This window comes from Varanus komodoensis, unplaced genomic scaffold (genome assembly GCF_004798865.1).
Source record: "Varanus komodoensis strain SLA01 unplaced genomic scaffold, ASM479886v1 scaffold60, whole genome shotgun sequence".
NCBI lineage: Eukaryota > Metazoa > Chordata > Lepidosauria > Squamata > Varanidae > Varanus > Varanus komodoensis.
In genome coordinates, this window is record NW_025336223.1 from 3,390,663 (window position 1) to 3,406,613 (window position 15,951).

The window sequence follows — 15,951 nt, forward strand, 5'->3', positions numbered from 1 at the left end:
TTTGTAGGGAACCTAAAAGAGTTGCAGTGTGACTCCAGCAAGGGAGGATGTACACTGGAGCCCCCTTATCTATGAGGCAAATATTCCCCGTTATATTTTCATATCAATTACTGCTGTACACATTAATGAGCACAGTGCAGGATCCGCTGTTCATTATGCAGTCAAGTGCCATGCTGAAATGGCTAGGGTTATAATTGCAGGAGAAGTGTGAGCTGTCACATGTGTTTTATTATTTGCATTTCTGTGTGTGCACAAGCCACAAGGTACTGTGCTAGTTTCACAAGAAGTGGGAGGTCATTCTGCTATTTCACACCTGTTTTTAAAAAAAAAAAAAAGTTTTAGAAGTCCAGTAAGTGCAATCACACCTTTGCAGCTGTGCAGAAATGCAACTTTTAAAATAGATTGTCTGATTATTCACAGCTGCATAGGTTTGCTGAGAAAAATAGCCTTAAAAATCAGTCCTATCAGAATTTGGGTGAAGAAGGACAAGGGATAGAAAAGAGGTAGAGAGTAAAGATGTAGGGCATGGGGGAGAAAATATAGCTAAATGTTGCTAAACGTATTCTGTGGCTTTAAAGCCATTCCCATCAGGAGGTGGTTTAACGCTGCTAACTGGAGCACATACATTGCTGCTGGGACACCCTGGTTCTGTGCACTGTGAGAACACAATCAAGCACTGAAACTGGAGAAACTGTTACATAGTGCTTGGGGTGAGGGAATGAAACTTTGTGGGAGGAATGACATCAAGGTAATGGACTGCACTGTTCATCTTACAAATGAACCACATGTTACATTACCAAGATAAAACACTTGTACAGATTAGGCCCAACTAAACTTTCTGTGTAATGGACCACCTCTTCCATGAGTGATTTAGAATGGATGAGCAGCAGGGAGACAGGGAAAGATGATGATGTTGTAATATGTTTTAACTGGTATATTTTATATTGTTTTTAAATATGCCTCTGTGAACCTCCCAGGGAACTTGGGCTTTAGGCGGTATAGAAATTAAATTATTAATAATAATAATAATAACCCTTCTCACAGCTGCTGCTTTGCCACTGAAAATCTGATTCTCCTTCCACCCGCAGAACCCCTTCCAAAACCCGTCCCCGTGGGCTTCCAGATGCAAATGCATCTGAAACCCCGTGAGTCAGAACAGTTGCTGTGGGTGGTCCATCTTCAGCAAAAGCACAGTAGGCAGGGAAGGTCAAACAGCAAAGGTGTGATCATTTCGCTGCTCCAACTGACCCTCTTCCCACACTGCTTTGCAACACACAGACTGCTTTGCAAGTGCACTTCCAAATGATTAACTTTTCTCAGAACTTTTCACATTCCTCTGGGACATGAAAACTGAAGAAAGTGAAAGATAAGATATACTGGGAAGCTGGATGGAAAGGTACTTTGTTGGAAAATCATAGATGCCCTTACCCTTCCTTTCTCCACCTCCCGGGTGGTCATTACAATGATGCGTGAATTTTCTTGCCACACCATCTGCCAAAAATCATGGACTGTGGCATCCAAGCAACCTTGGCTGGCAATGTACATTTTACTGCATTCCTCAGGACTGAAGAGCTTGTTCTGCAAATAAAAAACCAGGAAATTTTTTAAAAGACCAGGAGCAAATGCACTCCATCTCTTTCTTTCTGCCATCATAGCAGGATACTTTTTCTTACCTGGATGTAGTTGGCATTGATATAATCAGACCCACAAATGTTTTCATCTCTGTCTTGGAGGATCACCCGGGAATGGTCAACTAGAACAAGAAAGCACTGATGTCACCAAGGTATGCTTTTTGTAAAGTAAACTTTTCAGCCAGCTCTTCCATGGCCCAGGCCAGGCATAGCAACCAAGATACTGGAACAAAGCTAAATAAATAAACAAACCACTCTCTCCTTGCTATAAAAGAGGGGTGCAGACTTATTCAGAATTAGCAAGCCAAAGCAGTGCCACCCTGCTTCTTGGGGCTCCTTCTAGCGGTTGGGCTTAAGGTCTAAGCCTTGCCCCTTGGAAGAATCCCAGTAGCTTGCCTGGGCTGGAAGCAGGTACCTTGCAGGGCAGATGAGGTCTGCAATACAGCTACCACAGGACTAGCCAATGGATTCAGAGGAGTTTGGTTTTCCCTGAATTTGGTTGTTCCCAAATTGCACAAATTCCACAGCCTTGTAAACCAGTGTTTTTACTTTCCATAATTCTATGCAAATTTAATTGTAGAAACATGCAAAATAAAAGACACCCCAAACACTGAACATACATTTTTTGAGGGGATTTGGGAAGATTTGCATTTGGGAAGATTTACACACTTACATTTGGGAATGATTTACATTTGGGAAGATTTACACACTTTCTGAAGTGAGAATTTGCACAATGCCTATGAGCACATTTGTTCAAAATCCATGATGGAATGAAAGACTCCACGAAATGCAGGAACTACACCACAACATTAATGGGTTGGCAGTGAGCTCCCTCATTCAACTGTTTAAGAAGGCACACAGACCCAGAAAAAGAATGGGATACTATGTAATTTATGCAATTTACTACCACAGGGTACTATCTACCACCAAAGTATCTTAGCAAATTGGTTAGATCACTGTCACTAAAGGGAGAAAAGTATCTCCTATAATTCTGGGGGGAAACTGCAGGATAAGGTCTTAATGCTGTGGTTGCCCATTGCTGGAAACTGAATGTTGCACTAGAGGAGACTTATCCAGAAATGCATCGCTGAAGCTATTATTTCTTAGGTAACAACAGCAAGCATTCCAAAGATATAATCGCATATCCACTGCCGCAGAGCCACCTTGGGAGGATTCCAACCATAATTTCTTGATTCCCCGCTCCCCTTTTCTGTGTTGAGAACTTTTCATTCTGCTGCAGTGAGCAGGCATTGGCCAAATCTACACATGAAACAGGATGAGTAGATGGAAGTCTTCTTGAGTGAACTGCTTCAAACTGCAGGTGGGTGGGTAGGTGGAGGTATTATTTTTGAATATTTGTGTGTGTAGAAGAACCTTCCCTGTAAGCAGCTAATTTACACCAGAAGGTGAACACAGAAAGATTTTCACGAGTCTTGCTTTTTGTGAGGTTTCTGCTTCTAGGATGCTATTTTGCTTTCTTAAAGGAAGGGAGCACTCAACAATATGATCTTCTCCAGACCACTGAAATGGTACATGTCAACCTGTCACCGTAGGATTTCTCAGAAAGAGAGGTGGAGTTCTAGACTTACATGGCAATATGTTCTTATAGCGATTCTTGCCCTTGTTTTCTGGTCTCTGGCCTTCATGCCGATCATACAAGTTCTTTGTTTCTTGCTTTTGCAGGCTCTGAAAGAAGTAGCAATGAAGCAGAGTGCTTAATTATGGCATGCAGCTGGAGGAGACAGACTCATCATACAGCAGAGCTGCAAACACTTGAATGCTATACTTTACAGAGGCACTGTGGCTGGTCACTTTGGGCCCCCTGGGTCAGGATATGAGTCATGGGGAGCAAGTGGGCCTCCAGGACAAGGATATTCACCTCTGCTTTAGGTATCAACCACCCCATCTTCCTTGCCTCCCTCTGTTGCCTATTATATCAAATGCCTGGGAATACATGCTGCAGCGGAGGGCTTCTTCTGTGCAAGGTGCCTTGACCAAGCAATGGCACTGTGTAAGATGAATTACTGCTGTTGCTAATTATTATTATTATTATTATATTATTATTATAATAACAACATTTCTATGCCGCCCCTTGCCGAAACCTCGGGGCGGCTTACAACACGATAAAATACAATGAAATACAAAGGCATGCTGAATGGAAGTGGCGAAAGTACTCCCTAGTAAGGGGTAGGTTAGCAACAGGGCAGAAATCCTTGGGCCATGGGGTGGGATCTAGTCCTGGTGATGCATTGCAAAGAAGAGGAAATGCCACAATTCTCCACTCACATCAAATTCCTCCCAGAAACCACCTTTGGCTGCTTCTTCCATTTGGCTTCTCTTGTTAAGCATTTGTACTCTGTTCTCGATGTCAGCTGCATTTACTCGGGTAGCATTGAAAGGCTAGGGAAAGAAAGAAATGCATGGAACCAATACATTACTTTCCTCAAGTCAGGAAGTCAGGTAGGGCCAGAGAGCATTATCTTTCAGCATCTCAGTGTCTAGACTAATTTGTAAATACACTCTTGTTGCACTCGTGACATAAAGAGTAGTCTCGTGAGCATTCTGAAAAATTCTTCAAAGACAGTCAGAGAAAGCTGGAGGGGAATCTTAGAGCTGTTGACCCACTTTCTCCATCTATTGTTGACCTAGGCTTATCTCTCAGCTTAGCAGCTACTTTCCCTACAGGTTAGGAGGGTGGGGAACAAGGAAAATTATTTGCTAAGCAGAGAGGAAAAAATACAGAGATGAACAATGGAGAAACACATGATCTCCAGGACAGCCTTCAGAATTCTTAACAGTCAGAGTCTGTTTCACACACAGTTGCTTTTCATTTGATGAATGTAATATAGAGTCGGGTTCTAAACAAGAGGCAACAGAAAATCCAAAGTGACTTGGAGGGTGCTGTATTTGAGATGACATAGCATTGAATCATCTATAAAGTTAGATTTGCAGTCATACACAAATGCAGAGTGACCATCCTTGTATTCTCATAAGTAACATGTCATTCAAGAGAGCTTTTGAGAACTGTCTCAAAAACATTGTCTTGGTATGTTTGTTTGCTTATGGTTCACATATTATGCATATTTGTACAGGTTCACACAATCACATGACCATGAGTGTTGGACATGCACCTTGTGATTTCCCTAATTACCCTCCAGGTGTGCAAGTAGCCACAGGGTTGGCTTCCAAACCACCACAGAACCCTACAACAAGCCATGATTCTGGGGTGGTTTTGAAGCTTCTCCAACAATCTAGCCAGCTTAGGTAACATGGCAATCCATACACTCAGGAGGTGATAAGGCAAATCATGTGGAACATGGTCAGCATACATATGGCAGGGAAAAGAAGCCATAGCGGGTGACTGTGGGCATCTAGACACTATGTAGTGAGGAGCCTCTTCCAATTCAGACTCCACATGACACGTACCTGTATATGAGAACATCATGTGCTGTCAAGTTGCCCTCAGCTTGTGGCGACCTGTGAATGAAAGCCCTCCAAAATGTCCTGCCCATGACAACTCCATTCAGCACTTCCAAGTTCAAGGCTGTGGCTTGCTTTATGCATTCATTCCATCCCATATTTGGTCCTCCCTTCTGTCTTCTGCCTTCAACTTTTCCTAACATGAATGTCTTCTCCAGTGAGCCTTGCCTTCTCATGATTTGTCTGAAGGATGACAGCTTCAGTTTTGGCATTTTTGCTTCCAGGGAAAGCTCTGGGTTGATTTGATCTAGAACCCATTTGTTTGTCTTCATGTCAGTCCAGGATATTCATGAAGTTCTCCTCCAGGACCACGTCTCAAATGCATCAATTTTCTTCCAGTCAGCTTTCTTCTCTGTTCAGCTTTCACACCCATACATTGCAATTAGGAATACAATAGTTGGGATGATCTTGACTTGGTCTCCACTAAAGTATCCTTGCACATGATAATCTTTTCCAGTTCCTTCCCTGCCGCCCTTCCAAGTCTCAGTTATCTTCAAATTTCTTGGCTGCTGTCTCCCTTTGACTGAAGCAAGGTATGAGAACTATTTCACAATGTCAATGTCTTCATTATTTACAGTGAAGCTCTGTAATTCTTCTGTGGACATGATTTTTGTTTTCATAGCTGCAGTCCTGCTTTTGTGCGTCGTCTTTTCACTTTTATCAGCAGTCATTTCAAGTTATTGCTGCTTTTCTGCCATTAGTATGGTATCATCTGCATATCTTAAATTGGTGACATTTCTTCCACCAATTTTCACTCTGTACCTGAATATACTGTCGTGTTTTGCAAACACATTTCCTACATGCACACATGACGTATTTATAAAATTATAACTTACATCCCTTTGGCACCAGGTTCAGACCATCCTCTACCACAGGGCATTTAATTAGTTTACTGGGGTTTTGTTAGATGCTTAAACAGTTCTTATGATTTAATTTGTACTTGCTAGTGCAATTTTTTGTCTGTGTTTAAATTTGGTTTTAAATTTGTGTAAGGCATTTTTAGATGTTTATAATGTTGTTTGTATTTTATATTGTATTTTATTTGAACTTTGGCTATTGGGCAGTATAAAAATAAATAAATGTTTCTTGTAAGACTTTACAATGTGTTAAATTATCTTTCCACATCCACTGTAGAATAATAGGCATAGAATTCTCTAGCCTATCATCATCATCATCATCATCATCATTTTCTATGCTGTCGCACTGCTGTAGCTTTCTGGCCAGTTTTCAACAATCCATAAAACAGACAATAAAATACAATAAAAATCATAAAAGCAGAAAAACCTGGAATGGGTCATCCCCTCAAGCCCCTAGGTAAATATCCCCGAAGTATCTCATAAAACAAATTTCCACTTACTTTGAAACTGCATAATCTGATTGTCACTAATAATACCAACAGCATTTCTCTCACATTAAGGTACATCCCTTAACCATGTTCATGAATATTCATGTTCAATAATTTTACGAAGCAAATCTTATCTGCTACTAACCATCATTACCTCAGACCATGTTATTCATTGGTTATGTACTTTGACATCTTCCCTAACAACTATACTTCCTAAGTATCTAATAATGTCTTACCAGTTATAATATTACTAATTAATAAAACTTTCTCACCAGTAGTTCCTTTCATGGGGGTAACTGCACTGCTTGTATACCTAGATGCCTTTATGAACGCAGCTCTTCCACCACAACTCTGCTTTTTAAACATTTGCTACAGCATTAACTATTGTGCGAAAATTATATTTGAATGTGCCTCTAAGCGTTAAGCAGACAGACACTGTCCTTGCCACTGTCCAGATACACCATCAAAACTGCCATTCCACCCACTTGGCTTCATCATCCTTTCCCCACACATGCAGCTGTGCCACTGCTACAATATGGGTAGGTACATTATTATTATTATTATTATTATTATTATTATTATTATTACATTTTAATAATGCCCCTTACACTTGGCATCATCAAAACCTGTGGGTCAGGTAAAGTTAGTTTGCAAAGCTGCTTCCTCCTTGGATGTACCAAAACAGTACTGGAGAACAACAGCAACAATATCTTACTTCTTTGCCGCAGCACATAACACAATGGGACCGAAACATATGAAGTTGAATTTAATTTTAAATTGGGTGTTTTATGGATGCTGGTCTTGTTTTTCTTTTTAAAAACAAATACATTGTTCTTTTTAAAAACAAATAATATATATATTATTTTTGCTGAGCTCTCTTTCTCTTGTACATTCCTTCAGATGTTTAAAGAGAAGCACTTAACAGGCTGTACGTATAAGTAAATGACATGGAACAAGCCAGCGCAGGTGAGCTAAAGGTCTATGTGCACATCCACATTTACCTGTCGCAAATATACATGGGATCCAGATGCCTCCTCAATACCTGTCTTCTTAAAATGCTCCACCAGGTCGGCCAAACTTCCAAAGTTCTCTGCACCCCCAATAGTGTATTTCCCCTTCTGGAGGAAATAAAAAAGAATTGTTCATTCATGTCTTTTATGTCATATCCTTTATATATGTCTAAACTCCTCGTTCCCATATATTATTTTGTGGAGGGCTATCACTAAGACCACATTGTGGTGCAAAGTGATAATTCTAATGGTTAGCATTTGCATAGTAATTAACTAGGCCCATAATCCACTGGGAAGATCTCCTCTGTATGCCTCACCGAAGTGAATGGGAGCTATGCAAGCCACTTTTACACAGTTCCCATTCATTTCAGTGTGGTGCACAGAAGAGTTTCCCAATGGATTATAGTCCATGGATCTGATCTGCCTTTGCCACTCTGCACCATTAAGTCATCCTAAAGCAATTGCCTTTGGTGGCCATCTCACATTCTTGGGAGGGCCCCATCCAGTTATTACACTGAGAAACAAACTAATGACTGACTTGGCTTCGTTGTTCTGCAACTAGCCAAACGCCTCAAGTCGGTCTGTTAATTTGGGTCACTAACTCCAATTGCTGCCCATAAAAGCTGGTCCACTGCAATTTCTTGTGGATTATTTCACGCGTAGATTTGTCATGGATTCATTCAGCTCAGTAGCTGGGTGTCCAGGGAGTTAGTGACCTGTTTGCCTCTGCATACCATCCAGATTATGTATAGCTGCTTATGCAAAGGAGCTCTTAAGCATTACACTTAGCCAGAATTTTGCTCTAATTGTGGAGATTTGCCTCAACTACATTTGTTTTGGATTGATTTCAGGCCATCCAGAATCTATGTCCAAAGTGAATCTGCATCACCACAAATTCAAATTATTCCACTTATCCCTAATATGGTTTATAGAAACAAACATTGAAATAACAATTTGTACACATCTAAGCAAATCTAAAACCATAAAACAACTAAAAACAAGAACTGAAAAAGCAGGCCATCCAGATAGATTGCTGAAACAGTGATACATCACCTTCCAAAAGCTCAACAGAAGACTTAAGTTTCTATTTGTCTTTTAAAGAGAGAGGAAAAAATAAAGCTATCTGAATATCATGAGGAAGGGAATTCCATCATGTAGGGGGCTTAAAAGAACTTGTTCCTGACAAAAATGGACTGCTGGCTGCTGGCTTCATAAATGTCGTGGGGATGTGCTCATGGACTCATCAATAGCTTGCCTAGAGGCCTCTCGCCCTTCCCAATACTCAGCCTCAGTAATTCATAATGGGAGGAAGCAGGTTGTGTGGAGGCCTTTGACATGTCTTAGGTGGTTGGACATTACAGAAACTCTCACTCTCCTGCTCCCCTGACATGCATAGTATATAGACAGACTGTCCAAAGTCCTCACAAACCTGGTGTAAATCAGGCGGATGTTCTTCAGGGTGAGAGTACACACTGGAGAAGGCCACCTTTTGTATTCTCAGGGAAGCTGACACTAGAGAGGGCCTGTGGTGCTGCTTCCTTGAGTAAAAGAGCCACCACGGACATCACTGTGCACATGAGAAAGCGTCAAACGGCTCTGTGTGTAGGTCAAGCCCTCCCCTTGAGAATACCTGTCTCCAGTGAAGTACAGATGGGCAGCTGACAGAGGAAGCCTAAAGCAACCAGGCCAGGCACAGATTTCCCAGAAGCACAGAAGCGGGTCTCTTAGGATTATTACGTAACTCTATGAAGCCACAGAAAACGATGGCGCTATGCAAATCATCATCTACAATCAATCTGGATCATTACTGAACCCGACTGGGAAGAGTTCGCACCTCTCTGCACTTACAAAGTAAAAGATTATCATCCTTGGGGTTGCCAAGTACCAGGTTTTCACTTGCAGCTTCAGAGTTTTAACCCCTCTCTAAGGGACAGAATCAAGGGGAAGGCTAGAAAAGTTTTCACCATTTGTGCCCCAAGTCTGTCAGCTTCTAACCTGAAGTGTCTGCAGGCTCATCCTTCAGCCCCTGCTTTGTCCAGACATGGCTGAACCCAACTGCAAGCTCACCAGCTCCACCAAATGCCATCCTTAGCATCCTTGTTCTCTCTCCCAAGAACACCTGCCATCTCAGTGCCTTCTATGGTGCAAGAACACAGGGGTCCCTTTTTAACCCCTCTTACCCTTCCTCAGACTATCACCATTGTCCAACACGCAGACTTCCACTTCCTTTCCTGTCCGGGTTTGCAACCTTTCCTTTTCCTATAGCTTTCACTTCCTCCCACTGCCCAGTTGTTTAGTGTTGCAACAGCAAACACATGTGGACTGATATAACCACCCAGACGTGCAGGTCTAGAGTGTTGGATTTAGGACTGGAGAGACCTGGGTTCAAATCTCCACTCAGCCACAAAGCTTATGATTTGACCTTGGACTAGACATGCTATTTCAGCTAACCTCTCCCATAAGACTAAATGGGAGAAACCTACTTTCAGAAGGGTGGCTTACAAAGCTGATAAACAGTATAGCAAACAATACAAATATTATACTCAAAGGTTTCTGGGTGAGACTGGGACCATAGCATGGAGAGAAATGCCAGCCAGGAGTGCTTTGAATATTGCTGTGTATAAAGAGGTTTCCAGTCTCCTTTCCCCCCTTCTGTACCCCAGCTTCTTACCTCACACATGATCTTGATATGGGTGACTTTCATGCGCACTTTTGGGGTGCTGCTGGCTCCAGCCGGCATAGCATCAGTCCCGGATTTAGGTTGGTCAGTCAGGACAGACAGCACAAAATCACCAGGCTTGCTAAGGCTCTCACGCACCAAGAAGGTCCATGGGGCAGCCTTGGTTTGGAGCATGGTTTCAGCCGCTGGACCAGAAAGATGCCCATGGTACCACCTGAGGAAAAGGAAGGGGAAAAGGATTACTTAGGCTCCAGGAAAAGAGGGTGACAGTGGCTGGAACATGGCTGGTGTAATGGAAACTGCAGGGGACATGTACAGTTCAGGGAAAGGAAGGAAAAGGAGACATATCAGATGCCCTGGGAAGCCTAGTGCTATCCCAAGTTCAGCTGGAACAACAGTTCAGTACTGAAGTTAGACCCTTCCTTCTTTCTTTTGCACAGGACTAAAAACATTTTGAGATGCCTGTATACCTTATTGTCACTAAATGCTCTCCACTGTGGACATGTTAATGAGCTTCTATTAGACGCTTCTTTTCTTCTTCTTCTTTCTTATTCCATAGCCTCTTTACAAGGAAAAAGCATCTGGCATGTTCATGAAAAAGTGCTTTATTATGGGAAAATGAATCATGCCACTTGTATAAACAACTCCATAGAAACTGAGAGGCTCGAAGTATTAGCCTTAGGAATGTACTGCACAAAAAGAAAAATGTGACAGTATGACCTTTCCTTTAGGGGTGATCTGTGCTGTTCGGAATCCAGTACAGAAAAGTAGTAGATCATCTCTGGGAAAGAACTGGGCCTATTCTGGGGTAGCCCCAAAGCTTTCACAAAAAGTCAAGCCAGGGCATCACCATTTCAGTAACAATATTCTTAACAGTTGTGTTGAATACTTAATCCTGTTCTTCAACCAGGAGTACCGAGTGAGTAGTAAAAACATGCAACATTAAGACTGCAAAATGAAGAACATAGAACAATTAAAATCCTTAAAAGCAGAAGCATTATAATTAAAATCTGTCTACTTAATGTTAATGTTTGACATAGCAATGATAATATTAGTAATAATAATCAACTACAGTAATTTACAAAGCACCATTACAACTGTTTCCTATTTATTACCTCTACCTCAGCAATCTTTATCACACTACAATAAAGTAAGTCAACTTATCACATTACGAAGGCCAAAGGTCCCAAGACCATGTTTGCCTGGAGAACACATGAGCACCACTAGGACTGGATCCTAATCAGTTGCAGCAACGCACGAGAGTTGAGGCAAAACCACTCTGAGAAACACGGAAAGCAACAACCGCCGCAGCCGGGGGGCCCTCTGCAGGCACCACCAGCTTCATCAGTCATGCCAGAAATCCCCCCTCAGTAGTCAGGCTCAGAAGGATCCAACAGACAAGCAAGGATGGGCAGACGCCCCGAGCACCACCCTCTGAGGGCACACAGCTGTGCCAGCCCTGTGTGATGCTGATGGGATCTTATGCTGGCACGGCACTCCCAGGCTGACACAACCCTGAGGAATCTTTGGGCGTGCAGGTTTCCCATTCAGTGAACCCCAACTGAAGGGAACCTCAGAAAGTTAATATGCTGTTGCATGCTCACGGACTACTCAGATGTGACAGAAACGTGCCATCTGAACACCGTGCAGAAAAGGCTGTTTGTGGGGGAAGGGTTTGGAGCAAAGAGGCTAGGTTTAACACCTCCCACCCCATGTTTGTCCTCTCAAAATTTCTGTCTCCCAAAGGGGCTTTTCTTCTTTTTAAAAAAAATATGACATAGTGAGACACTGTGACACTGTGGTTCACTGGAGAGCAAATTTGGACACAAGAGATGACTGCTCAGCCACCTGGCCAGCGGCAAAGTGTCTTCAGTTCAAGGGGTGACATGTCTTACTAAGATCATGGAAACTGGGGGAGAGCAACAGATATATTCAAGATTATGCTGCGTGAACCAGAAAAGCGACAGCCCTCCCTAAACTGTATTCCTGAGATCTCCATTACCAATGACATGTGAAAGGGCTCAAAGTGTGTTTCCCATTTAACCAAAAGGCACTGCAGTTTCATTACATTCTTTGCCCGCATTTTGTTTGAAAGAGTACAGCTAACTGCCTCACAGACAGACAGACAGACAGACAGACAGACACTCACACACACACAACAGCCCAGCACCGTACTACACACTGTTAACTATTACTTCTGAGCCATCTCCTTAGTTCTGCTGTTTTCAGGCAACACAAATTAATGTAGCGCTTTATATCTGTACTTCTCTGTAACAAGCTGAAAAAAATCAAGCGTGCAAGTATCACATAAATACTGGCAGAATAGAACTGAATTAAGATCGGGGCAGGAAATAATGCAAGTGGGAAAAGCACTAAAAAGCACGCAACATTTCTTAAGACTGAAATGTCTGAGAAAACCACAAGAAGTTAGCTTCATGGTGGAGGGTATTCCATGCTGTCGGGGCCATCACTGGAAAGCATTTCTCTGTTGGCCACCCGCTTCACCTCCGGTGTCAGGGACACCCAAGAAGAATCTCTAAAGCTGCCACATCTGGGCTGAAACGTGTTAGCCCTCTGCCAGGCCATTGCTGAAACAGCCACTGGCTCGCCAGGGCTGATGAAACATGGAGATGCAGCTGGCCTCGTTCAAGTATGGATGACACCTTGGCCTGTACCTCCAGATAAACTCACTCAGCACTGTCTGCATCTAACAGTGAGGGGTCCTCTTGAGCCCCAACTGGCAAGGAGCAGAGCAATCGTCCTGCAATAGCACTTTTGAGAATCCAGCATCCAGTACGTGGAGCAGGAGAAGCCTCACTGCACTTGACCTGGAGGGCTCAAGGACCTCTCTGAGAGCGGACGGTCTTCTGCGTAAAGCTCTCTCCTGTCCAATCCCAGGTTAAAGATGAAGAATCAGGAACATCAGCCCATCCACAGTGAGCACCTGAGTGCAAACTGCACAGGCCGGCCACTGAGCCCCTGGTCACAGACCTCCACATGGCAGCGAGTTGTACTGCACAGCTATTTTTTATGTATGTATGAATGAATGAAATTTGTATGCCATCCAATTACCAGCGTCTCTGGACAGCTAACAACATAAATAAATTAACGACCCTCTCTGGCTGCAAATCCAATAAAAGAACCCAAAGGGCAGGGGAAGTATTTGAAGTCTCTCTGGGCAATGCCCAGTGTTAAAACGTGCTGCACCTTGGCAGCGGGTATTCCCCTCAAGATATGGTCCCAGCTGAGGCTTACAAAGCTTGCACTCACAGATTGTGAACCTCTGCAGGTGCACAAATATAGCAGTTTTGTTTTTAAAATGCACGCATGTTTATGGAACTTTTTCCAATTTTTCTTTTTTAAAAAGTCCTGCCAGCCACTGCCTACCCAAGTAGCACTTTGAAGGGACTGTCAGTGGCTGCCTAAACAGGAATTGTGGAAGCCAGTGGTCAAGCACAGAAATTCCTGTACAGAAACACAGAAAGATACTTAAAAGCCTCACTGAGAGCATCTGAATTTAAATAAGTGGAGCAGATAATACAGGGAACATAGTACTACTCAAATCTACTACTCAAGGAGAAGAATGAAAACGAAATTTTTGAAAAGCAAAGGAGGCATGATGCCGCAGTAATGGGAGCCTCCATATCCCAGGCTGTGAGTCAAATTCTGCTAAACATGGCCACTTCAAGAAATTCCTGACTCATGTTGCTGAAATTAGGATGTACAGGAGGAACAAGAGGATTGATTTGATTCTAACCAACAGGAATGACCTATCAGATACAGTGGTAGCTACAGGAACTCTGAGGGAAAGAGATGACATCATCCTTAAATTGTTTATTTTAAAGGAAGCAAAAGCCAAGTGTAGACTAATGTGAAGCTTGGATTTTTGGAAAGTCAGTTTTAATAAACAATTATTAAGTAAGTTTCCATGGCAAGAACCTCAAATGAGAAAAGGTATCCAAGATCAGTGGGAATTTTTAAAAAAGCAAATTCTAAAGGCACAAGTAAAAACAATTCCAGTAAGAAAAGTGTGAATTGGTCAACCACAAATCTTACTGGTCTACTCTAATCTCACATATTCACTGGGAAACCTCCCTTGTGGATTGTGGGAATGCTGCGGGCTTAATGGCTGTGCTCACAAAATACAACATGCAACCCTGTGTGGGTTCTGTGGTTCACGTTTTAAAAACATAATCTATCTGACAGATGATCAAGTGGCTTCTGCATCATCCTCCCTGCTGGATGGCTACAGAAGCTCCTGTAGTTACCTCTCTTTCCAGGAGACTCTCTGGTAGTTGTATGCCACTCTCTGCAAGGAGCACAGAAACTATGATCCTGGGTTCAGACAACATGGCAAGCCATGGTGGTACAGAGAAACCATAGTACAAACCATTTTTTCCATATCATGGTTATTAAAGATTAAACATCTCATAGTGAAATAGCTCAAGTGGGCTTGGACAATATGAGAAACCAACAGTGGTAAAAACCTCCAACTGTTTCTTATCATGTTGTCTGAACGCAGCCAATGTATCCTTACCTCAGTAAAGCTTTTGATAACATGCCCCAAGATAATCTGATTAGTAAAGTAGCTAAAAGTGAGCCAGATGGAACAACTCTCAGATGATCCACAGTTGATGACACAGAATCAGACTCAAAGACTGCTTATCAATGGCACCTTCTCAAACTGGGGAGAGGTAACAAATGGGACACCACCACTGGGCCCAGTGCTCTTCTCCATCTTTAATAATGATTTGGATGAGGAGGTACAGGGAATGCTTATCAAATGTGCAGATGAGTATGCAGTGATGGCAAAATTAACTAAGTAAGTAAATAGAAAACGTGACTGAAGAATTTAATGACAAATGGAAATTCTATTATACCCAGTACAATTAATAGGATGTAAAAGGAAGTTCTTTAAAAAGTAGCAGATGAAGATAGTAGAATTCTGTTGGTTGAAGTCACAATGAAACTCAAAAAGGTGCACCAAATGATCACCAGGAAGCGTTTTACCAAAAACTACATACTCTACTTTTGCAAATGGATTATCAAACTCTGTGCTTTATGGGAGACTTCAATGCAATTGTAGATAAAAAATAGACCATAAGAGTGAGACTAAGGAGAAAAAAGGTAGGAGGATACTTCCAAAGTCTTGCTTTAATATGTTTGAAGAATTCAGACTGACAGATGCTTGGAGACATAAAAATTCAACTTCTGCTAAGTACACTTTCTACTCGAATAGACATAGATCATGGTCCAGAATTGATACGATTTGGATAACCCCAGATCTAGTCCCAGATTTGTTAGAAGTTGAAATAGATACAAATATCTGGGCAGATCATAATCCTATAACCATGACACTGAAAGGGACAATAAAAACACCCAGATGGGTATTCAATAAATCTCTATTAAAAGATAAAAAGTTCAAAGAAGAGATAAACAAGGAAATGGAATTGTTTTTCCAAGTTAATAAAGCTGAAGAAACCTTTTGCAAAATGTTTGCAATACAGCTAAAGCCTGTGTTAGAGGTCTGATAATAACATATTCTGCAAAAATAAACAAAATGAGAAAGCAGGAACAATCTAAATTAGCAGAGGAATTGGTGAAGCTTGAACAGGAGCTCCAGGAAGACCCATCCAAAAAAGACCTTAAGACACAAATGAATATTCTAAAACACAAACTGAACCTCTTGGACATAAATGAACTTACTAAGCAAATGAAATTGACTAAACAGAACTTTTTTGAAAATGCTAATAAACCAGGGAGATGGTTAGCTTATAAACTAAAGGAGGAAAGAGAAAAGAGACT

The 15,951-nt window shown here is 42.0% G+C and overlaps 1 protein-coding gene across 4 annotated transcripts in view; it reads right to left on the reverse strand.

The window, feature by feature from the left end:
- Positions 1 to 15,951, reverse strand: part of PTPN6 (protein tyrosine phosphatase non-receptor type 6) — a 49,685-nt gene that overhangs the window by 15,939 nt on the left and 17,795 nt on the right. For all 4 annotated transcript variants that reach the window (XM_044449687.1, XM_044449688.1, XM_044449690.1 and 1 more), the window contains 6 exons: positions 10,138 to 10,360; positions 7,458 to 7,574; positions 3,918 to 4,031; positions 3,221 to 3,317; positions 1,674 to 1,753; positions 1,429 to 1,578 (listed from right to left, as the gene is read on the reverse strand). In XM_044449687.1, coding sequence (XP_044305622.1) covers positions 1,429 to 1,578; positions 1,674 to 1,753; positions 3,221 to 3,317; positions 3,918 to 4,031; positions 7,458 to 7,574; positions 10,138 to 10,360 — 781 coding nt within the window. The remainder of the gene's footprint in view (positions 1 to 1,428; positions 1,579 to 1,673; positions 1,754 to 3,220; positions 3,318 to 3,917; positions 4,032 to 7,457; positions 7,575 to 10,137; positions 10,361 to 15,951) is intronic.